We start from the raw sequence: 25,206 nt of genomic DNA on the forward strand, positions 1-25,206 counted from the left end.
ACTACATCATTTAACTTGTGGTAAACACACCTAATTAGGTAGATTCACAGCAACCTAACAAGCACTGTGCGCAATGATGACATGCTCCACCATGAACTGCTGACACCATAAACGCAAATGTAAACACATCACTTGGTACTTTGTACTTTCCTGGTAAAACCAGAGAACTATGTTTACCAGCTGTTCAACTGATAGCACAAAGTAAATATATAAAGAACAGATATGCCAATTCTTCACAAACCATACAAAGTTTCAGCACTAATCGTAATACAAAGTTTCAAATGTGCAAGACAGCAATAATAAAAAAAATAGCAATCTAAAATCGCTTCAATTTCATTTATTTTGAAAAGGATCTTCCATGGACATGTATTATATGATGCATCTTTGAATTTTCAATTAGTAAGAAATAAAAGAGCCGCAATTAATTTCATCTTCGATTCCACACAGATAGAAATGGACAATTATAAGACGACAACCGAAAAAAAAAAAAAAAAAAAAGAAAAAAAAAAAAGTCACTGAAATGAGAGCGTAAACTTGTAAACTCCTTCATCTGGAACGATCTGCCAAGACAGAAAGCGATTGTTCAAAGTTTTGAGGTTCCAAAGTTACTGCAGTCTGCGATAGCTCTTACATAGTTCGTGGTCTCTAATGTCTCCCCACCCACCGTTTTTCACCAGTGGGGACAGAGCACCCATTGAGTACCGCCGGCTGATCACTATGTTCTCAGGAAATAAGTACGGTTGGTTGCCTGTAAACATAGCCTCGATTTTGGCACTTTCTGTGGTGGGTTTGCAAGATTTCTTATGGTGCATTCCACAACTCCCAATGTGATATATCCTAGGAATTTCGGGAACCATCACTTTCCAGAACTTGGGAAGACAATTGACTGTCAGATGCTGCAAGGTCCAGTCCCAGTTATAGTCATCGTAAGAACAAAAAGTGTCTGCACACTCTATGAGCTTTAGATATGTGTTTCTGGTTATGGCCATCCCCATGTTGTGTTCTGTAGACTTCCATGTCTTCACCTCCACTTTGTCTGCTTTCTCAGCAAACGTCTGGAGACGAGCATAGCTTCCAATGGTCAACACGTCACACTCTGGACATTCTTCATTTTTTCTGCTCCACATCTTTTTAAGGATGTAATAGAAATCTGGAGACAGGTAATGGTCCTCTTCGATGAAAAGGACTAGACCCTTGTGCTCTTTTAATACCTTTACCTTTTCCCACACAAAATGCAGCTTCCACCACCAGTGGTGCTTGGTTTGTGAAAATTTAGCCTCGCGGTAATGCCCAAAGGAGTCTGGGTACTCTGCATTGATGCAACCAAGCTTAATGGCGTCTTTTTTCTCTATGTCCCTAGGGCAGTCTTTTGGGTCGTGCCCTGGAAATTCATTGGGGTATAACTGTATGCTAAATGGGAAAAATATTTGGAGCACTTGACAGAAATCCACACTTGCGACAATCTGATTCAATTCTGCCGACCAGTAATCGTGGCTGAAAATCAACAGAACATTCTCAATGCCCTTAGCTTTTCGTAAAGACTGCAAGAGATATCTTAAATAGTCCGGTCGATTATGCACTTGCACTACAATAACCAGATCATCCTGTGGCCGGTTGGTAATTTTTTCCAAGTTCTTAATAGTTTGGTCAAAATTCAGCTGAAAAACTACCGATCTGTACACCATTGTCATGTTATCCACCTCTGGTTTCTGTATCTTTTCAGGGGCAGAGTCGTTGGAAATTTTCCTATTCCCTGGAGACACATGTGCCCTTCCATGTGGTTTCTCTATCTCCAAGTCTTGAACAAAGTCATTTTTCTTTTGCCTGCCACTGTTCCACAGTGCCAGGCCGCAGGCTACCACCACTAAAGTGAGGAGGACGACTTTCTTTTTATATATTCGGCACCTCATGTTATAGATGATCCGCAGCAATAAGAGGGAGGGAAGCTGAAATGGCACACAGGGCCTGCCTGTGAGATCCAAATCAAAGCCCAGATGGAAGCATTAAATGCACAAATGTCTTTGGCTAACTCATCCTCCCATCTGATGAGGATAGGAGCGGCAGTTCCAAGTGGGCGATCGCATGCATCTTGTTTCCCTCCCAGCCTCGCACACATTGACTGAGGCAGATCACTGACTGAAAACAGACTCCATGCAACATCTGCTGGTAAAGGACACGCTGCTCAATGAGCTCACCACAGCTCCCCTGCAAGAAAAAAAAAAAAAAAAAGATAAAAAAATGTTATCCTGAGAGAACAGCAAATAGCACAGGAAACGCTTAACATGCCATACTCACTGCAAGCTGCTCAACTGTTTGCAAAAAAAAATTATTATTATTACACAGCATTTATATAGCACCAACAGTTTGCTCAGCGCTATACATTACAATGGGAGACAATACATGAGACTGCACAGTAACAATAAAATACACGAGGGGTTCGAGGGCCCTGCTCCTTGGAGCTTACAATCTAGGAGGGAGGGGAGAGTGGTACAGGAGGAAATAGCTGTGAGGGATGGAGTGGTGGGGAGAGTGGAGGAGATCAGCAGTTAGGTGAGGGTGGGGTAGGCTTCTCTGAAGAGATGGGTTTTCAGGGTGCACCTAAAAGGTGAGGAGAGTAGGTGACAGTGATGGATTGGGGTAGTGAGTTCCAGAGGATGGGGGAAGTCCTGGAGACGGGCATGGGAGGAGGAGACCAGGGAGCTGGAGAGTAGGAGGTCTTGTGAGGAGCAGAGAGTGCGTTTTGGGTGGCAGATGGATATCAGGTCGGTGAAGTAATTTGGGGCAGTATTATGAACAGCTTTGTACGTCAATGTTAGTATTCTGAACTTTATGCATTGGGCAATCGGAAGTCAGTGGAGGGATGGGCAGAGGGGGGTGGTGGATATATATATTCCTAGATTGTAAGCTCAAAAGCGCAGGGCCCTCGATCCCCTCATGTATTGTATTGTATTGGTATTGTTCTGTCACATGTTCTGTCCCCCTTTGTAATGTACAGCGCTGAGCGAACTATTGGCGCTTTATAAATACTGTATAATAATAAATATATATATCTATCTCTCTCTATCTCAGAACAGACTTTTTTACAATTACTCCTTCTATTCACAACTCATTCAACCCCCATCAACTAAGCACCATGAGAAGACTCATGCAGTCCAAGCGACAACCACCAAGTTAGCGAGACACAAACAAGTTTAGGCACATATACAAAAAAGCATAAATTATCCATTGTAACAGCAACATAATAGATGTGGTAAACCATTTAAACACGATTGATCATCTAGATGTGGAACATTTGATTGCTGCTGATCCTCGATGTGTATTATGTTGAAGGTCCAGCCCACAATACATTTGCACTATTTATAAGGTCGCCAATCTTTTTTTCAAAAGACGGTATTTTAAGTACAATCTATAATTACAGTAGCCAGTGTCAACTGAGGACACAACAGCCATTACAATGAATTTATCAATTCAAGGGACACAGTGCACTTCACAGAGGCTGAATAAAACTGAGCACAAAATGTAACGCTGCACATTCATTGATCGTTTACCACCATGTGCTGCCAATTAATGACTCTTTATAACCCACACTAAGCAAACTAATTGTCTTCCAGCACTTACGTAGCGCCATCAATTCACGCAGCGATTTATAGAATGTACTTCACATCAGTCCCTGCCCTCAAGTTGCTTACAATTTAAAGTAGAATTCTAGCTAAAGCCTAACTAGTCTTCGAAATGATGATTCCTCCCCCTACTAACACCTATGCTGACCTGTGGAAGAAAAATGTATAAAAACGTACATATTTTAAGCCCGCTCCAGTCCAATCACATGATCCCTTGTCAGCCAGCTGCAGGGGAATGGAGCGAGAGCGCCCGACAAAGGCTGTGAAAGCCAGAAGCAATGATGTCATTTTAACATTCTCCTTCCACAAGCGGAATTGCAGGGAATTTTCCCCCCTATTTTTGTATTTATTTTAATTTTTAGTCCTGCCAACCACTGCTACTACAGCCTAGGCCAGAATGATGTAACTGGTCCTGCAGCTTCCTGGGACACTTACATTATTATATCTCCAGGGGGCTGCAGGATCGGCACACAGGGGCAACCAGAAGAAGCAGCCAGCCTGCCCTGGATGGGCAAGCATGTGCTTTGAAGAGTGCAAGAGCACGATGGGCAAGTGGAGAAAAAAAAAAACAAAAAACAAAAAAAACACACATTATGGGGGTTTGATTACCACTTTGACTTTAACTTTAAAGAGGAACCCCCCCCCCCCATCCCTACTTTATAAACATGAACAGTGAAACAAATCACACTTATATCCTTCTCACTTTTTTCTTCCCTATTTTTATCCTTCCTCTTTGCTGCCTTGGTTTCCCTGTCCCTGCACCTCCATTTTTAAAAATGCCTGCAGTATTGTCACCCTGCACATGGGTCAGATGAAGCGCATGACGTCATGAGCTTCACCTTGCCAATGCCCTGCATGACGCTACTAGCATCTGATGGTGAAACAAAAAAGTAGCATGTTATCACTGCCTTTGGGAACACCAGGAAGTAGAAGAAAAAAAAACTAAAAAAAGAACAAAACTAAGTAAAGCAAAAGACATAAAAAGTGTTATGAAATTTCACATCAACAGAGATGTGTGCTGATGTGAAATACAGCGAAAGGGGGGGAAAGGTCCACTTCAAGTATTCAGCTGCAAAATTATGTAAGGAAATGTAGATTTTATCAGAAGGAGAACAGCTGGGGCTCCTTCCATGTAAATTCTTTGGCCGTGGGCCAGTAAAAAAGGAGTAAGAGGACCATATGCTTCCCAAGAGGCACCCGTCTGACATACCTGATATAAAACCTACAAGCTCATTTATTTTAATTTGTGACATGACCCTCTTGCACTGCCTGGACATCATTGCAACCACAGATACCCAATACCAGTATCTCAAATTGGTGTTTACATAGACATTATTATATTATTAATATACAGTATTTATATAGCACCAAAAGGTTTGCTCAGCGCTGTATATTATAGTGGGGGACAGAACACGAGACAATACAGTAATAATACAATACACGAGGGGTTCGAGGGCCCTGCTCTTTCGAGCTTACAATTTAGGAGGGAGGGGGTAGTGGTACAGAAAGAAGTGGCTGTGAGGGATGGAGTGGTAGGAGGAGTGGAGGAGATCGGCTGTTGGGTGAGGGTGGGGTAGGCTTCCCTGAAGAGATGGGTTTTCAGGGTGCACCTAAAAGGTGAGGAGGGTAGGTGACAGTCTGATGGATTGGGGTAGTGAGTTCCAGAGAATTGGGGAAGTCCTGCAGTCGGGCGTGGGAGGAGGAGACCAGGGAGCTAAAAATTGGCAATACGCCCCCCCACTGAATGTGGCAATGCCTGAACCTGGTGATGGGCTGCTTAGGCCCTAGGGCACATTTTGTTATGTGGGTGCACATTGTTCAAAGACTAAGACACCTAGGTAGAACATATTCCAAGAAAAGGTCTGCACTGACCCCAGATAAGGGCACCCGATATATAACTTTGAGCATTGCTAGTACAGAATCACAACATGTGAATGTGATCCTACACTCAGTCTTGCTGAGATTAATAAATTGATTCATAGAATGGATGAAACATAGGTGGGAATCAGAGATCAGACTGGATGATCTCCTTCAGTAGAAATGATGTGGCTGCACTAAAGATATCTTTGGATTAGCACTTTGTCCATCAAAAAGTAAAAAAAAATATACAATATTTGATTCTCTCTTTTCATGTGACAACACTGAAGAAATGACACTTTGCTACAATGTGACGTAGTCAGTGTACAGCTTGTATAACATGTAAATTTGCTGTCCCCTCAAAATAACTCAACACAGCCTTTAATGTCTAAACTGCTGGCAACAAAAGTGAGTCCACCCCTAAGTGAAAATGTCCAATTAGGCCTAAAGTGTCAATATTTTGTGTGGCCGCCATTATTTTCCAGCATTGCCTTGGGCATAGAGATCACCAGAGCTTCACAGGTCTGGAGTCCTCTTCCACTCCTTCATGACGACATCACGGAGCTGGTGGATATTAGAGACCTTGTGCTCCTCCACCTTCTGTTTCAGGATGCCCCACAGATACTCAATAGGGTTTAGGTCTGGAGACACGCTTGGCCAGTCCATCACCTTTATCCTCAGCTTCTTTAGCAAGGCAGTGGTGGTGTGTTTGGGGTCGTTATGTTGGAATACTTCCCTGCAGCCCAGACTCTGAATGGAGGGGATCATGCTCTGCTTCAGTATGTCACAGTATATGTTGGCATTCATGGTTCCCTCAATGAACTGTAGCCCCCCAGTGCCAGCAGCACTCATGCAGTCCCAGGCCATGACACTCCCACCTTTATGCTTGACTGTAGGCAAGACACTTGTCTTTGTACTCCTCACCTGGTTGCTGCCACACATGCTTGACACCATCCGAACCAAACCAGTTTATCTTGGTGTCATCAGACCACAGGACATGGTTCCCGCAATCCATGTCCTTAGTCTGCTTGTCTTCAACACACTGTTTGAGGGCTTTCTTGTGCATCATCTTTAGAAGAGGCTTCCTTCTGGGACGACAGCCATGCAGACCAATTTGATGCAGTGTGCAGCGTAAGGTCTGAGAAATGACAGGCTGACCCCCCACCCCTTCACCCTATACAGCAATGCTGGCAGCACTCATACGTCTATTTCCCAAAGACAACCTCTGGATATGTCACTGAGCACATGCATGCACGGCCTGCTCTGATTGGAACCTGTCCTGTTAAGCCACTGTATGGTTTTGGCCACCGTGCTGCAGCTCAGTTTCAGGGTCTTGGCAATCCTCTTATAGCCTAGGCCATCTCTATGTAGAGCAACAATTCCTTTTTTCAGATCCTTAGAGAGTTATTTGACATGAGGTGCCATGTTGAACTTCCAGTGACCAGTATGAGAGAGTGAGAGCGATAACACCAAATTTAACACACCCGTGCCCCATTCACACCTGAGACCTTGCAACACTAACGAGTCACATGACACCATGGAGGGAAAATGGCTAATTGGGCCCAATTTGGACAATTTCACTTAGGGGTGTACTCACTTTTGTTGCCAGCAGTTTAGACATTAATGGCTGTGTGTTGAGTTATTTAGAGGGGACAGCAAATTTACATGTTATACAAGCTGTACACTCACTGCGTCACATTGAAGCAAAATGTCATTTCTTCAGTGTTTTCACATGAAAAGATATAATAAAATATTTACAAATATGTGAGGGGTGTACTCACTTCTGTGAGATACACACACACACAAACAAGTCAAAAACAAGACAGGGCAAACTACATCGTGCACTCCAAATCTGAGCCATAGTACATTCTACCCAGCACCGGACAGCACAGACAAAGCCAGGTGCATCCTATTTATGAGAAAAAACTTTTCTCACTAAACTCTGCCAATCCACAAACTAGGCAGAGCATTCATTTATGAGACAGATCACACTAAACCAAAGCACTGTCAGATTACATGGAGGCAGCATCACAAAACACAAATGCTAGCTGTACGGCTTTCACATCAGACCAATGACAAAATTTCCCGAGTCGCGGACTCCTAACAAGTGTGCAGATCAGTAGTTCTACCTTCTCTAACATACTTTTGGTTCAGTTATCTATGCCTGGTACACAGGATGAGAAAATCAAAACGCAAAAAAAAATAAAAAAAAATATAAAATCACAAAAAAAACAATCACAACAAAAAAAAGCGCATTCAAAGCGGTTGTCCAAACTTCTGATCATTAGTACACAGGTTTTGAGAACCGATCATGACAGTTCATGCAAAAATGATCCAAAAAGGGACAAGCACGGAAATGTTTATCGTGCGATAACAGAATGAATGATTTTCGTGTAATTAGTATAGTATTTCTATGACCATGGCCATGCTCGAAAACAAAATACATCACTTCCGAAGTTGTATTCTGTCTTAGGAGAATTTTCGTAACCTATTCGTTTTCGATATGAGACTAGCATAAAAAAAAAAAAAAAAAAAAAAAAAAAAAAAAACACAAACCTCGTCTGATCATTTGTCAGATATTCTCATTGAGTGTACTAGGCATTAGAAAGAACTCAAGCCACAGGGACAAGCACGGCAACTAGCATTTCCAGGAGGTGGTGAGATCAGTTCCTTTAGACACGCAGTACTACTGACTGTCCTCTGAAAGCAGATTGGCGGTGGATCGCTTTTTCAGAGGGCGGTATAGCAGAGGCTGACAAGTGTTACTGCCACCTCCTGAATGCTTTTTTTTTTAATTAATGTTAAAGATGCCAAGATCACCTCACATGGAATTCTGGTTGTGGAATCCCAAGACGGCTAAAAACGTGATAGAAATTAGGTGGCAGCACACATACACTCCATGCTGTTGCCCTTTTTCTAATTTACCATTTCCTGCTCAGACAATAGGACTAAATCCTAAGTGACCTCATCAAATCTCTGTACAGCCCAACATTAACAGATAACCAGTAATAGGATGTGATGAGGTTAAAAGGCAGGGTGGATAAAAATCAATGATTTTTGAAAAAAACAAAAAACAAAAAAACAAAAAAAAAAAATCAGATTATTTTTATTTAAATCAGATTTTTTTTTATTTAAATCGGATTTTTTTTAAATAAAATGCTTTTTGAGGAAAATATATTACCATCCAAAGGTTATACCATCATGAAATAAAGATTAGTTTTTTAATTATGTAGAATAAGGTTGTATATGTTTAATTGTTTTGGTAAATAAATTCCATGAATCCATTCACAATGTCAGGCTCTTCCAGAGGTTTTTGTAAGATTATTGGGCAGTTTCTCTGCCTACAAGATATTATCACAGATGTTTGGTTTACTTTTGCAGTTCTCAAAACTGAATTTGACTCAGCAGAGATCACATGCCTCTTCTTCACAGCAAAAATGTTATAACATGAACAGAGTTAAGAAAAAGACCTTCATCCTAACTTCTACAGACCTATGAATACAGAATCAACCCCTTCAGTGCGAAGTTTCAAGAAGTTCAGTGAATAGAATAGAAACAATATTTTTCTGATTGTTTGGAGTGGAATAGATCTGCACAAGAAGAAAGTGAAACTAAGTGTGAGGGGGAAGGGGCTGACAGTCTAAGTTTCTTAAAATATATATATTTTGTTTACCCGAATTAGTTACCAAACATGGATGTTTAAGGAAATCACATCTGCTGGAATGTTATTGTTTCAGTTGAATAAATCTATTTAAATTGTTATTATTGAGGTAATGATTATTTTTCTCCTTCCTAAGTACAACAGAAAAGTTGTCCAAATATGAAGGATTAACCTATTAAACTGGGGATAAAAAAACTAATATGAAAAGTTGTTATTCTAAAAATCTTCATCTACTTGTATATTAAAGTTATACCAGCAAGAATTAGTCTTTATGTAGAAAACTAGGATTTACATCAAGCCTTACTGACTAGTGATTTAAATCAAATCCACCCTGTTAAAAAGGCAACCCACAAACATTTATTTATTTCAGGTACTTATATAGCGCCATCAATTTACGCAGCGCTTTACATATATATTGTACATTCACATCAGTCCCTAACCCTCAAGGGGTGTACAATCTAAGGTCCCTAACCCTCAAGGGGTGTACAATCTAAGGTCCCTAACTCACATCCATACATACACATACTAGGGACAATTTAGACAGGAGCCAATTCACCTACCAGCGTGTCTTTGGAGTGTGGGAAGAAACCGGAGTACCCGGAGGAAACCCACGCAGGCACAGGGAGAACATGCAAACTCCACTTAAATATAGCTGCCCAAGATTCTCAGCTCTGAATCAGATCCTACTTGAAATTCATTACCTAGTCAATCAAAACTGCGGAAGTGTTGGGGGCCGGTACGATTGTAACATGTCACACCCTGAATATTATTATTATTATTATTATACAGTATTTATAAAACGCCAATGGTTCGCTCAGCGCTGTACATTACAAAGGGGGACAGAACATGTGACAGAACAATACCAATACAATGCAAAACACGAGGGGATCGAGGGCCCTGCTCTTTGGAGCTTACAATCTAGGAGGGAGGGGATGGTGGCACAGGAGGAGATAGCTGTGGGGGATGGGGTGGTAGGAAGAGTGGAGGAGGTCGGCAAGTTAGCAGGGGGTGGGGTAGGCTTCCCTGAAGAGGTGGGTTTTCAGGGTGCGCCTAAAGGAGAGGAGAGTAGGTGATAATCTGATGGGTTGGGGCAGGGAGTTCCAGAGGATGGGTGACACCCTGGAGAAGTCCTGGAGGCGGGCATGGGAGGAGGAGACCAGGGAACTAGAGAGAAGGAGGTCTTGTGAGGAGCGGAGTGTGCGTGCTGGGCGGTACTTGGATATTAGGTCAGTGATGTAGTTCGGGGCAGTATGGTGGACAGCTTTGTATGTCAGAGTTAGGATTTTGAATTTGATCCATTGCGCAATTGGAAGCCAGTGGAGGGATTGGCAGAGGGGGGTGGCGGAGACAGAGCGGTTGGAAGGGTGAATGAGTCTGGCAGCCGTATTCAGGATCGACTGAAGCAGGGATAGCCAGCGGTGAGGCAGGCCAGTGAGGAGGGAGTTGCAGTAGTCGAGTCGTGATATGATGAGGGAGTGGATGAGCTGTTTAGTGTTTTCTGGGGTTAGGAACGTGCGGATTTTGGCGATGTTGCGGAGGTGGAGTCTGCATGAGTTTGTTAAAGATTGGACTTGGGGCTGGAAGGATAGGTTGGAGTCCAGAATGACACCAAGTACTCTGGCCTGCAGGGCGGGTTTGATGGCAACGTTCTTGGATGTGATGGAGAAATCAATGGGGGGTGGTGTCCGGGCTGGGGGGAAGACAAAAAACTCTGTTTTGGAGAGGTTCAATATAAGGAAGTGGAGCGACATCCAGTCTGATATGTCGCTCAGTAGGTGTGTGATTCGGGCTGAGACCAAGGGGGTGAGGTGGGGGGTTGAGAGATAGATTTGTGTGTCGTCGGCATAGAGGTGGTAGTTGAAGCCGTGAGAGTGTATGAGTTGGCCAAGGAAGGAGGTATAGATGGAGAAGAGAAGGGGCCCGAGGACAGAGCCTTGAGGGACCCCAACAGAGAGGGGAAGTGAGGGGGAGGTGGTAGCGTTATAGGTAACGCTGAAGGAGCGTTGTGACAGGTAGGATGAGAGCCAGGAGAGAGCGGAATCTCTGAGGCCGAGGGAGTGTAGTTTTTTGAGGAGGAGGGGGTGGTCGACTGTGTCGAAGGCCGCAGAGAGGTCAAGGAGTAGGAGCACTGAATAGTGGCCATTAGCTTTGGCGGTTAGCAGGTCGTTGGAGAGTTTGAGTAAGGCAGTTTCGGTGGAGTGTAGGGGACGGAAGCCGGACTGTAGGGGATCGAGGAGGTTGTTGTCGTTGAGGTGAGAGCATAGGCGGGTGTAGACTAGGCGCTCGAGGAGTTTAGATGTAAATGGGAGCAGGGAGATGGGTCTGAGGTTGTTCGGGTCATTGGGGTCCAGGGAGGGCTTTTTAAGTATGGGGGTGATGTGTGCATGTTTCAGAGGGGAGGGGAAAGTGCCTGAGGAGAGGGAGAGATTGAAGATGTGGGTGAGGGAGCGTAGGATGGAGGAGGAGGAAGGTCGTAGGAGTTGTGAGGGGATAGGGTCGAGGGGGCAGGTGGTGAGGTGGGCATCAGAGAGGATCTTGGAGACTTCCTCGATGGTAGTAAGGTCAAAGGTGCGGAGTGTGGGGAGAGCTTCAGTATGAGGAATGAAGGGTGGGGTGGAAGAGGAGGTCAGAGCAGTGGTGGGGCCGTGGGAGAGGGGTGATGAGGGGGTAGCTGAGTGAGGGTGAGGGGGGTTGGAGAGAGTTTGAGCAGCGACGAAGTCCCTGCGGGTTATGTCGAGGGGGAGGGGGGATGAGGGGGTAGCTGTGTGAGAGGGGACGGGTTGAGAGGGTGTGTGAGTTGCGACAATGTCCTTGCGAATTGTGTCAATCTTGTTTTTGAAGTGATTGGCAATCTCAAGGGCAGTGAGTGAGGTGCTGGGTGGAGGTGAGGGTGGAGAGAGTAGAGAGTTGAAGGCAGAGAAGAGTCGGCGAGGATTGGAGGAGAGGGCCTTGATGAGGGTCAAGAAGTAGGCCTGTTTGGCAGCATGGAGGGAGGAGGTGTAGGTGCGGAAGGCAGATTTATAGCGGGTGAAGGCTTGTTGGGATTTGGTTTTGCGCCATAGGCGCTCCAGGGCACGACTGTCGTTTGAGGGTTTAGGTGTGATCAGTCTGCCAGGGCTGGAGCGGTCGGGGTCTGATGTTGCGTGTGGTTAAAGGCGCTAGTGAGTCAAGGGCTGTTGAGAGCGCATTGTTGTAGGCGGTCATAGCCAAGTCGGGGCAGGACAGGGGGAGGATGTGGTCGTGGAGTTGATCAGCTGCAGAGTGGAGGGAGGCAGGGTTAAGGTTGCGGAGGTTACGGCTGGTAGTAGTGTGACATTTGGAGGGGTAGGTGTTGGGAGGACGAGGAGACAGAGAAGGTAATAAGGTTGTGGTCAGAGAGAGGGAAGGGGGTGTTAGTGAGGTTGTGGGGAGCGCAGCGATTGGAGAAGACGAGATCAAGGATATTACCGTCGGAGTGGGTGGTGGATTGTATGCACTGTACAAGTGCAAAGGAGGAGGTTAAGTGGAGGAGACGGGATGTGTCCGGGTTGTCGAGGTTGACAGGGATGTTGAAATCCCCAAGGATGATGGTGGGTAGCTCAGAGGAGAGGAAGAAGGGTAGCCAGGAGGAGAAGTCATCCAGGAAGCGGGGTATGGATCCAGGAGGCCGGTATATCACAGCAATCTTCAGGGGGGTTGGGGAGAATAGCCAGACGCAGTGGGCCTCGAAGGAGGAGAAGGATAGGGAGGGGGGGTTTGGGTGGACTCGGAAGGTGCTCTGCGGTGACAGGAGCAGACCAACCCCACCACCTTTACGACCGTTGTGCCTGGGTGAGTGGGTCCAGGTGAGACCTCCGTAGGAGAGTGCAGCAGGGGAGGTAGAGTCAGTGGGCTGGATCCAGGTTTCCGTGATCGCTAGGAGGTTGAGGGAGCGGGAAACAAAGAGGTCGTGGATGGCGGTAAGCTTGTTGCACACCGAACGGGCGTTCAAGAGTGCACATGAAAATGGGGGGGAGATTTTAGGGAGCAGGGGGACAGATACTAAGTTGCGGGGGTTGCAGTAGGACTTGGAGGCGGGAGGGTGTTGTGCGGGTGAGGGAGGTGGTGGAGGGCCAGGATTCGGGAAGATGTCCCCCGCGGCTAGGAGGAGGAGAAGGGTGAGAAAGGTAGCATGGGAGTGGGATGTGCAGGAGCGTGAGAAACTACTAGTGGAGGTGTTGGGGTCAGTGTGAGAGTGGAGTAATAGGAGGAGGTGGTGGGTGCCGTTGAGGGGTGAAGGAAGCAGTGAGGACACAATATACAATTGTTTGGGAGGAGCAGAGGGATATAGTGAATGGATTTTGGGAACGGAGGAGAGGAAAATGAGAAGGAGGAGTGGAAGAGGCATTTTGGGGAGGTGGAGAGCAATAGTAGGGAGATGATAGCAGTGAGGGGGAGATGTGCAAGTTTTGGGGTGGAGCAGAGGGGTAAAGAAATGAATATGGGTGGAATATGTTACAAAAGGTGAACCTATCCTTTAATGATAAGCTAATGAATGCACAAGAACAGGACAAGCCTGGGGCCTGCCCCTTGCCATGTACCTCACCTCTGCCTTCTGTTGGTGAATGTCCCATTCCTTTGAGGGAGATCTTGGGGAGTACAGAGCAAACCTCATGAGAAGACGCTCCTGCAATGGACTGGGAGATTTCCCATGAGATTTGGCTTTCTCAGCGTTCCCCAGGAATCTGCCTGAATGATGTAGAAGAATGGAGTAAGCAAAGTATTCTTTGTTCTTTACCGGTAACTTTTGGACCACCATCAGCAGGCAATTTACACAGGAGAAGGGCCACATTATGAAACCCTTGCACTGCATTGACACTTCTGCTTTAGTATGAAACACTCAGTATTTCTTAGCTTAGCACATGGAGCAAAATAAAAAAACATTCCTCTGTAAATCTGGTAAATATATTGCAAGAGCAATGTACAACTTTTAGGAGGAGGCGCCCTTGCACGCCTTGACGTCACGCCGCCGGATCAGGAGGTCTGGTGGCCACCATTTGTATTATGCTGGTCAGTGTATTCAGCAGCTTTATGCTGCACTGCTACTCAGTCACCCTGTGTGTTTTTTACCTGTGTATGTACACCGCCTACACTTCTTATCTCAATGCTCAATACATTTTTTGAATACTACACTATGAGCATCTATATTTTTATTGCTCTGCACTGAGCTTTCACACCCCAGGATCCCAGGTGACCTGTCCAGGCCTAAGAAGCGAGTCAGACCAGACCGGCATACCCACTACCCATTATCAAATAGAGGGATCTCCTGAGGATCATCCTAGTACCAGGCAGTACCTACACAGGACCTCCGACCATTTGAGATCTCTATATGCGCATTAAGATTGCGCTTCTGGTGAGTGGGCAATCTTTCCATACTTTTTCACCTGGATACCGTATCAGTTTTCACACTGGGCTAATCGAGTCATCATATGATATAATACATTGGACTCTTCGTTTATACTCGTACAGAATTGTTTACATAGGATTTGTTTCCTTATTGGACATTTTATATTTTTAGCGCTGCACTTCATTTACATTTGCTTATCACAGAAAGGTTTTGTGGTTCCTTTTGGTGCATATAGCTGCTTTCATGTGCGCTCGCTAGGTCTTACACATATAAATGTACAACTTTTAATGCTGCTGGCTCCTGCTCTCTCAGTGCGGCTTCCCTAAGCATCCAGTCTTCATAGGAAAGAGGTAACAGCAGACAGTGCAGTCGCCAGTCTGTTAGCTTGGGGATTGAAGCAGGGAAGTGCCTTGTTATCCTAGGTTATGAGGTTGGGTGTTTCTATTGACACACACAGTGTAGAGAGACAACTCTAATCCTTGAATACAAGGGTGACGCCACGAAAACTACAAGAGAAAGAAGCCACCTTGAAACAGGAAACCTGCAGCAGTGCTCATGGCGTCAGTTCAAACAGGAACATAGGTGAGGATTGAAAGATAAAGATGATGTATAGTCAGAAGTGATTAAATCAGCTGCTAAAGTAACTTAAACTAAGGGCTGAATTTCATTTGAACCTTTTGCCACCCATATGTGGCAGCAAAGAGGGTGGGCGTTAACTCCCACATGGATGGCATAGGTTTCTATGCTGAGAGCACATTCATTGCACACTACCAGCACACAGACCAAGTTATCAAAGACAGCTTTCGTTGTGTTCCAATGGTCAAGAACCGGCGGGACCTGCTCCCAATCATGTGACCACTGTGACAGCCAATTAGTCACGTTTACGCAGATCGTCTTGGCCCCCTGGGTGTAATAGCCCAGTTAAAGGGATGTCAGGGTGGGTAGGAAGGGGTTAACCCTGGCAATAACTAGGCAGCCCAGGTTACTGTGACACTGCGTGCACAAGATCACACAAAGGGAATGAACAGAGCTGGAAATCTTTTTGTTTGCCCCATGATCCAAAGCTGTTTGGATAGATCTCATACATCATGCAACAACCAGGTCAGCTGTAATTATGTGCATAGTGTATATATGTTTATACAGCTCGATATTTTCTCTTCCCGATCCTGTCTGCAGGTAACAGCTTAATGAACGTGTCCCAATTATTTTTAAAACCGTGCCATAAATAGGTCTAGAAGGTCCACAGTGGGATCAGCCGTTGGAGGAGTGCGAATCTGTGTACATCACGTAGTGCCTGCAAAAACTGGGACGTTTATTGAAGTAGACCCCCCAATCCCCGGCACATACTGTGCAGGAAACACTCACACATTGCACAACTTTCACAAAGTATACTCGCTTTTATACAAATCACCATCCAGGAAGTACATGGGGCAGGGGCGCAATCTGAATGTCCAAACACCATTCACATGGTATGTTGGGATGGAAACACGACTGCCAATGTACAAGGCAGATTCACTGTGCTGTAAAATGTACAGCCCAACGACAGATGTACATTGTCATTATTATGCAGACTTTACTTGGTGCCAACAGCTTGCAGAGTGCTTCAGAAAAAAGGGAGACTACAGTTACAATGCAATTCGAGTGGGTAAGGAGAGTATATGCAAGAGGGGGGGTGCGTGTGTGTGTATATATATATATTTACACACACACACACAGTGGCTAAATGGTTAGCCCTTCCGCCTGGCAGTACTAGGGTCATTGGTTCAAATCCCAACCACGGCACCACCTGCCTAGAGTTTGCATGTTCTCCCTGTGCCTGTGTGGGTTTCCTCCAGGTACTCCGGTTTCCTTCCACACTCCAAAGACATGCTGGTAGGTTAATTGCCTCCTGTATAAATTGGCCCATGTATGTGTATGTATGAATGTAAGTTAGGGACCTTAGATTGTACACCCCTTGAGGGTTAGGGACTGATGTGAATGTACAATATATATGTAAAGTGCTGCATAAATTGACGGCGCTATACAAGTACCTGAAATAAATATGTATATAAAATTATACACACGCACATTCATAAGCTCACTTAGGCTAAAGCGACATTACTTAATCTCAGCACAGCTTCCTAGGAAAGCCGAGGATCCCAAACCTCATGAGAATGCACTCCTGGGCTCCCCCGCCCCACCCAAAACAAGGTACACTCACCCATCCACACTCTCCTGCAGCCTTCCAGCTCCAGAAGTCCACTGAGTAAAGTTAAAGTGTCACTAAACAGCAAAACATTCCCATTTTGCATAGAGTAAGGAAAAGGTATAACCTCTGTCCCATTTTTTTTTGCCATCTGTGTCCTGAGGGGGGGAATTTTCCTTCACTTTCCTCCCCATAGCCAAAACAGGAAGTGACAGCATATCTCTCCAAAATGAGGGAATTCCTGGTTGTCACCAGAACTAGTGTCCCCATTGGAAGATTTGCCTTCTATTCCTATTCTGATGTCAACCCGAAATTTGAGTTTTTTCTTCGATCTTGATGATAATAGTAAACAGAACAGAAAAGGTGAATCTCCCTAATAGGGGCACAGACAGCAATAAAAACCTGACAGGGGTTCTAAACCTTCTTCATTCTATCCAAAACTAAAAAGTATAAAATGAACGTTTTGCCTTTACTGAAATTTTAACTGCTTGCCGTCCGCGCTATAGCAGAAACACTGCTACAGAGCGACACGGGTGAGCAAAATCTCACACACACCTCGCCGACACCCGGTGATCGCTGAGTAATACCAATGGGGGGAGAGACCTGTATGTAAACAATACAGTTCTCTCCCGTCAGCTCCTGCACACTGCTTTGTATGGCTCTGCATAGCAACCATCTGCAGAGCAGGATTAGCAGTCCCCACACACCCAAAAATGGCATCGGCTGGGGAACTTAGTTGAGTACAATGTGCTCCACTGGATTTGGAAAAATAAAACCCTGCAGGATGGGTTAAAGGGGGATGGGAGGGAGGTCATATTTAGCCTAGAGAGGGGTTTAAGTGTCAGAATTTACCTGGGAGAATGTCGTCACAATGGAAATAAAAAGATATTGCAGAAAGTAAAAATAATATCTCCAAATGTGAGAAAGGGAGGTGAAGGGGAGGAAGAGAGATTAAATTGGCTTTATGAGCAGAGATTTAATTTAAGCTGTCCCTGAAACCAAAATTTTGGTTTTTAGTTCTGGAACGAGGCAGAGTTGAGGCTCCTCTGGATTTTAGTTCTGTCAGTGAAGCACCTTTTCTAGAAGTGCGGCAAACTTGAAGCTGCTTTCTGGAAGCTGAAGCCTTTTTTTATTTAAATGTCTGATGTGAGGCAGAGTTGAAGCCCCTTTGTATTTTAGTTCTGAGATCCTCCTATATACATCACCTGGAACACTTGGGAGACAGTAATATGCTTTTCATTTCCAAAACGTTGGCCAGACGGTCCGTGTCTTGTAACCTATTTCGATTCTCACACCATATTAAAAGAGGAACTCTTCGGCCATCCCATGAATTTTACATTCCATATGCCACTTACCCTTCGCACTCCTTTATGTGGCATGAACATTCTCACCAGCCCAGCAAATCCAGCGTTGTCCTTTTCTCTCTTGCCATCTTGAACTGGGAACCTAGCTGTGTCTTCATTTGAACCGCCGGCCCCCTGTTGACTCTCCCTTGATCCCGCACAGATGTGCTGTGGGCCTTGAAGATGAAAGTTCAGTTCCACATTCGCCTGTGATGTACAACGTGTATATCATTGGAGGCTGTGGGTGGACAATATAGGTCATCCTCATCTAGGTGAGGAATCCAGATATGGAGACCACAATTGAAGGAAAAAAAATGTATGCAATAGGCACAGAGCTGAGGCCCCCCTTGTGAGGCAAAGGTGAGGCCCCCCCCAGTACTGGAGTTCTGGAAATGAACCAGATTTGAAAGATCAATGTAAGCAAGGCAGAGTTCACTCTCCTTGTTTGTGTTTTAGAATGAGAGTCCGCTTTAAAAAGTGTATCTAAAGCCAAAACCTATTTTAGTTCAGTAAGTGAGGCAGAGTTGAAGCCCCTTTGCATTTAAAGTGCAACGATTGCAAAAAAAGACACATGATACAGTCTGTCACTAGAATTAACCCATTAGTCTTTGTTTATCTAAGTCCCCCCATTAACAGTTTGTTTTTTATACCCGTTGATCCTGTCAGTAAGTCTATTGTTTTTCGTCTTCTGTTAACAGACCAAACTGTCCAGCAGTGGTGGCAGTAGGAAGGATGAGACAAGTCATTTACCACTGACAGGTGTGCTTACAACAGTCAGCTTATATTTACATAATACCGTTATCCCAAAAGGGAAAAAAATTGACTGTTGCTGTAACTGTGTTAGCTGGAGTTCAGCTTCAGTTTAATAGTCAAGTCCATCTAACAGACAGGATTCCTCCAGAGGTTGACAGGGGATCCTTGCGCAATTCCTGTCTCTCAGATAAGAACCCAATGACCGCCAACGTAAGGAGCCTTCTTCCCACTGACCCCCAACGTAAGGGGCATTCTTCCCACTGACCCCCAACGTAAGGGGCATTCTTCCCACTGACCCCCAACGTAAGGGGCATTCTTCCCACTGACCACCAACGTAAGGAACATTCTTCCCACTGACCACCAACGTAAGGAACATTCTTCCCACTGACCCCCAACGTAAGGGGCATTCTTCCCACTGACCCCCAACGTAAGGGGCATTCTTCCCACTGACCCCCAACGTAAGGGGCATTCTTCCCACTGACCCCCAACGTAAGGGGCATTCTTCCCACTGACCCCCAACGTAAGGGACATTCTTCCCACTGACCCCCAACGTAAGGGACATTCTTCCCACTGACCACCAACGTAAGGAACATTCTTCCCACTGACCCCCAACGTAAGGAACATTCTTCCCACTGACCCCCAACGTAAGGGGCATTCTTCCCACTGACCCCCAACGTAAGGGGCATTCTTCCCACTGACCCCCAACGTAAGGGGCATTCTTCCCACTGACCCCCAACGTAAGGGGCATTCTTCCCACTGACCCCCAACGTAAGGGGCATTCTTCCCACTGACCCCCAACGTAAGGGACATTCTTCCCACTGACCCCCAACGTAAGGGGCATTCTTCCCACTGACCCCCAACGTAAGGGGCATTCTTCCCACTGACCCCCAACGTAAGGGGCATTCTTCCCACTGACCCCCAACGTAAGGAACATTCTTCCCACTGACCACCAACGTAAGGAGCATTCTTCCCACTGACCACCAACGTAAGGAACATTCTTCCCACTGACCACCAACGTAAGGAGCATTCTTCCCACTGACCCCCAACGTAAGGAGCATTCTTCCCACTGACCCCCAACGTAAGGGGCATTCTTCCCACTGACCCCCAACGTAAGGGGCATTCTTCCCACTGACCCCCAACGTAAGGGGCATTCTTCCCACTGACCCCCAACGTAAGGGGCATTCTTCCCACTGACCCCCAACGTAAGGGGCATTCTTCCCACTGACCCCCAACGTAAGGGACATTCTTCCCACTGACCACCAACGTAAGGGACATTCTTCCCACTGACCCCCAACGTAAGGGACATTCTTCCCACTGACCCCCAACGTAAGGGACATTCTTCCCACTGACCCCCAACGTAAGGGACATTCTTCCCACTGACCCCCAACGTAAGGGACATTCTTCCCACTGACCCCCAACGTAAGGGACATTCTTCCCACTGACCCCCAACGTAAGGGACATTCTTCCCACTGACCCCCAACGTAAGGGACATTCTTCCCACTGACCCCCAACGTAAGGGACATTCTTCCCACTGACCCCCAACGTAAGGGACATTCTTCCCACTGACCCCCAACGTAAGGGACATTCTTCCCACTGACGCCCAACGTAAGGGACATTCTTCCCACTGACCCCCAACGTAAGGGACATTCTTCCCACTGACCCCCAACGTAAGGGACATTCTTCCCACTGACCACCAACGTAAGGAACATTCTTCCCACTGACCACCAACGTAAGGAACATTCTTCACACTGACCACCAATGTAAGGTTCACAGATACAGTAGAGGAGTGAATGTAGCTACCCTAATACAAGTAGTGTGTGACTACCTGATCACAGAGGTCAATATAAAGCCAGACAAAAAAACCCCCAGAAAACTAATGCAGCCACCACATCCATTGACTTGCTATGTGTTAGTTTTGGGGTTTAGGGTCAGGAAGTGAGTCAGAGTTGAAGCCCCTAAGTAAGAAACGCAAAGCTCAAGTCCCATAGCAAGCGAAGCAAAACTGAAACCCCTTAGTGAGGCAGAGTTGGGGCCCCTTACTAAGCGTCAAAGGTAAGTGGCATATGGAACGTAAAATTCCCAGGAGAGGTGAAGAGCTCTTAAGATGGAGTCAAAATCTGAATAAGTTACAAAAGATGGACAGTCTGCCAACGGTTCTTAATTCAACATGTATCATTATCTGTTACACGTCCGGGATGATGTGTGTGAGAGAGCCCTGGGGATCTCAGGACTAAAATACATAGGAAAGAAGACAGAGTTGGGGCCCCCCCTGGAGGCGAGGCAGAGTTGGGGCCCTCCTGTAGGTGAGGCAGAGTTGGGGCCTCTGATTTTTTTGATTCAGAAAGTGAGGAAGAGTTGAAACCTCTTTTGTGGGGGATGCAGAATTGGGGCACCCTGGAGGTGAGGCAGAATTGGAGCCCCCCTGGAGGTGACGCAGAATTGGGGCCCCTGATTTTTTTTTTAGTTCAGAAAGTGAGGCAGAGTTGAAACCTCTTTTGTAGGAGATGCAGAATTGGGCCCCCCCTGGAGGCGAGGCAGAGTTGGGTCCCTCCTATAGGTGAGGCAGAGTTGGGTCCCCTGATTTTTTTTTTTTTGGTTCAGAAAGTGAGGCCGAGTTGAAACCTCTTTTGTGGGGGATGCAAAATTGGGGCCCCCCTGTAGGTGAGGCAGAATTGGGGCCCCCCTGGAGGTGAGGCAGAATTGGATCCCCTGATTTTTTTTTGGTTCAGAAAGTGAGGCAGCGTTGAAACCTCTTTTGTGGGGGATGCAGAATTGGGCCCCTCCTGGAGGTGAGGCAGAATTGGGGCCCCCCTGTAGGTGAGGCAGAATTGGATCCCCTGATTTTTTTTTGGTTCAGAAAGTGAGGCAGAGTTGAAACCCCTTTTGTAGCGGATGCAGAATTGGGGTCCCTCTAGAGGTGACCCAGAATTGAAGCCCCTTATACTGAGCTCCGTGTCCCCGCTCCGGGAATTCTCTGTTCATCAGGCAGTGACCCCGGTTGCGGTGACCCCTCACACAATGTGGATCTCCTTCCTCCTGCCAGTTATTGAGGATATTGGGGGGGACATTCCATTGACAATAGGAGACATTAATATGGGGGTCGTCCCCCGTCCCTGGAAACGATGCCCGGTACAATGAGCCCTCTATCAGGCCCACAGACTGAGCGATGACAGGAGAACACACCACCAGACAGGAGGCGCTGACCGCCCCCACACCGACCATCCACCGCATCACATGACCCTCACCCCGGCGGGAACCCGGAGTCCCTCCCCCTCCTCCACAAGCGCACCGCTCACCTGGAGCTCCGGCTGCCGCTCTTCTGACAGTCTGAGGTTCCTTCTCCCCCCCGCCGAGCTCACTGACCCAGCGGCCTGCCCAGCTCCGCCCCCACGCTTGTCCCATTCGCCAACAGCGCCCGTGACGTTTTGGTGCGGGCTAAGGAACCGCCCGCCTTTCGCGCCGCAACCAAGCAAGGGTTAATAAAAAAAAAAAGAACTAGGAAGGTCACCGGCTTCGATGATTGGACGACCCCGTGTAAGACCCTGGAATCTATAGCCAATAAAAGAAGACGTTGACGCCGTACAGGCGATAAGGTCTGCGAAGCCAATGTGACGGCATTTGTCGGAAGGCGGCGGCATCAAAGGGCGCCAAGGCTACCGGGTCAGCCAATCAGGAATACGGCTTTGAAGAAAGCGGAAGTGAGAAACGGTTCCGACCAATTAGACACTTTCATTAGGTTTAGAGGCGGGCCAAGAGGCGACTGACAGCGTAGCCAGCCAATAAAAGGATAATACTTCAGGGAAAGGTATATGGGCGAGAAAAGGCATCAGCAATTAGAGAAGCGTGTAGTACAAGACCTGTACGGGAGGGCGCGGGATAGGCACAGAATGAGGGGGGCTGATGTGGGAGAAGGAAATCATACAGGGCGGGGTATAGTGAGGTGGGCTCAGAGGAACCGAAACTCCTCCACTAGCCCCATGGGAAGGAATATATGGCATGCTTAACCACTTCTGCTGTGGAACAAACTCTTCATGTTTGCCGACATGTAGAAATCTCCATTGTTGCCCATTAACTCCTTGCCCTCCACAGGATTTACCCCACTTCCTGACCAGGACATTTTTTGTGTTATGTAGTTTAACTGGCAATTGCGCGGTCATGCAACTCTGCACCCAAATTACATTTATGTCCTTTTTTTCCCCGCACAAATAGAGCTTTCTTTCGGTGGTATATGACCGCCTCTACTTTTTTTATTTTTTGCACTATAAAAAAAATATTTTTGAAAAAAATGTTTTTGACTTTTTGCTATTAAACATGTCCAGTACAAAAATGTATAAAATCAAATTTCATCATAAATTTAGACCAAAATGTATTCTGCTCCATGTCTCTGCTAACAGAAATCCTAATATGTGTAAATTAATTGGTTTACTTGACAGTTACAGCGTTTACAAATGGCGGTATAGATACTGGAATTTATTATTTTTTTCTTACTAGTAATGGAGGTGATCAGCAACTTGTAGGACTGCGGTGGGCATTATGACATTGGGGGGAACTGACTTGGTGTCACTGACATCCCCGGTGACACCAATACAGTGATCAGTGCTAATTATTATTATACAGTATTTATATAGCGCCAAAAAGTTTGCTCAGCGCTGTACATCATAGTGGGGACAGTACATGAGACAATACAGTAACAAATACACGAGAGGTTCGAGGGCCCTGCTCCTTGGAGCTTACAATCTAGGAGGGGGGGATAGTAGTACAGGAGGAAATGGCTGTGGGGGATGGAGGAGTGGAGGAGATTGGCTGTTAGGTGAGGGCGGGGTAGGCTTCCCTGAAGAGATGGGATTTCAGGGTGCACCTAAAGGTGAGGAGGGTAGGTGACAGTCTGACAGATTGGGGTAGTGAGTTCCAGAGGATGGGGGAAATAAAAAGCACTGACGTACTAATGGCACTGGGCAGGAAGGGGTTAAAAAAAATTCTGATCACTTCCCCAGAGTAGTACAATGTTACTATGGTAACATTAGATTGCTCCGGTCGCAGTGTGTTAAAACAAAAATCTTAAAAAAAAAATACTAATTGTTTTAGTTATTTTTTTACTGTCACCAGCCAGTGTCCCTGATCACTGCCACACCGGTTATATGATGACGCTGTACCGCACTGGTGACAGAATGTTAAAAAAAAATAGTGAAAATGTTTTTTTTAACAGCTGAGGCGATCAAAGGGTTAACTGTGTGCTGTTTTACTATGAGGCTGTGTGTGCTTTCCACTGTAAGCACACTGCTTTGTATGGCTCTGCAGAGCCATACAAAGCAGTTTGCTGGAGCTGACGGGAGAGAGACTATTGTTTATATACAGGTCTCTCTGCTGTCGGTAATACTCGGCGATCATGGGCGAGTAATCACTGGCTGGGACCCGGTAATTGAGAGCCGAGGCCGTGAATGGCGGCGCGGGTAGGGCCTTACCCGGAAATACAACATCACGTACTAGGAAATTCAAAATCGTGTGCATATATATATACATATACGTGATTTTGCGCACCCGTGCTGCCCTGTAGAAGTATTTCTGCTATAAGGCGGTGGGAGAATGGTTACATTTCTGAATGCAGAGGCTCTGTAGAATAAAAAGATAGTTGTAACAATTTTTTATGTTGCATAATATTTGGACGACTGTTTATCAAACAATAAAAACATATCTATAATAAAATGAATTGTAGCGCACGCAAACATGGCAGGGTTATATACCGGGCACTTAGACCCCCTTCCTGCCCAGGCCAATTTTCAGCGCTGTCCCACTTTGAATGACAATTGCGCGGTCATGCAGCACTGTACCCATATGCAATTTTTTTCAAACAAATAGAACTTTCTTTTGGTGGTGTTTAATCATCACTGGGTGTTTTATTTTTTGCTAAATAAAAAAGAGACAGAGAATTAAAAAAAAAAGCATTTTTCTTCATTTCTGCTGTAAATAAATAATTGTTCTGCATAAATTTAGGCCAAATCTATTCTGCTACATTTCTCTGGTGAAAATAGCCCAAATCAGTGTATATTATTTAGTCTTTTACTGCGCATCCGTTTAGAGTTAGCTGTGCGCTCTGGTTCTAGAATTATTTCTTTCACTCTGACATTCGTGACAACACCTCACATGTGTAATGCAATCACATTTAATGCAGGCCATAGATGGGTCGAAAAACGAAAAATTGGTCGTTCAAGCGGCCAACGTTACCAGCAACGGTAAAAAAAATCGGCCGATTTTCATCCTGTCTACAGCCTGCATAAAGTGTCCCTGCAGAGAGCTCCGCTATTTCTTTGACAGTTCCTTGACATTTATAGCGGTTGCAACAATGTATCTATTTGTATCCATTTAGGATACAGATGTTTTTATTTGGAAACAGATACATTGTTGCAACCACTATAAATGTCACG

The 25,206-nt window shown here is 45.8% G+C and overlaps 1 protein-coding gene across 1 annotated transcript; it reads right to left on the reverse strand.

Annotated features, from left to right (window-relative positions):
• Positions 1–322: 322 nt before the first annotated feature.
• MGAT2 (alpha-1,6-mannosyl-glycoprotein 2-beta-N-acetylglucosaminyltransferase) lies at positions 323–22,300 on the reverse strand. The gene is made up of 2 exons (XM_089662509.1): positions 22,081–22,300; positions 323–2,205 (listed from the first exon to the last, which is right to left on the reverse strand). The coding sequence occupies exon 2, from the start codon at positions 1,908–1,910 to the stop codon at positions 606–608; it is 1,305 nt and encodes a 434-aa protein (XP_089518635.1). The 5' UTR covers positions 1,911–2,205; positions 22,081–22,300; the 3' UTR covers positions 323–605.
• Between the last annotated feature and the right edge of the window lie 2,906 nt (positions 22,301–25,206).

This window comes from Staurois parvus, unplaced genomic scaffold (assembly GCF_062004578.1).
Source record: "Staurois parvus isolate SC_StPar_1 unplaced genomic scaffold, SC_StPar_1.0 ptg001483l, whole genome shotgun sequence".
Lineage (NCBI taxonomy): Eukaryota > Metazoa > Chordata > Amphibia > Anura > Ranidae > Staurois > Staurois parvus.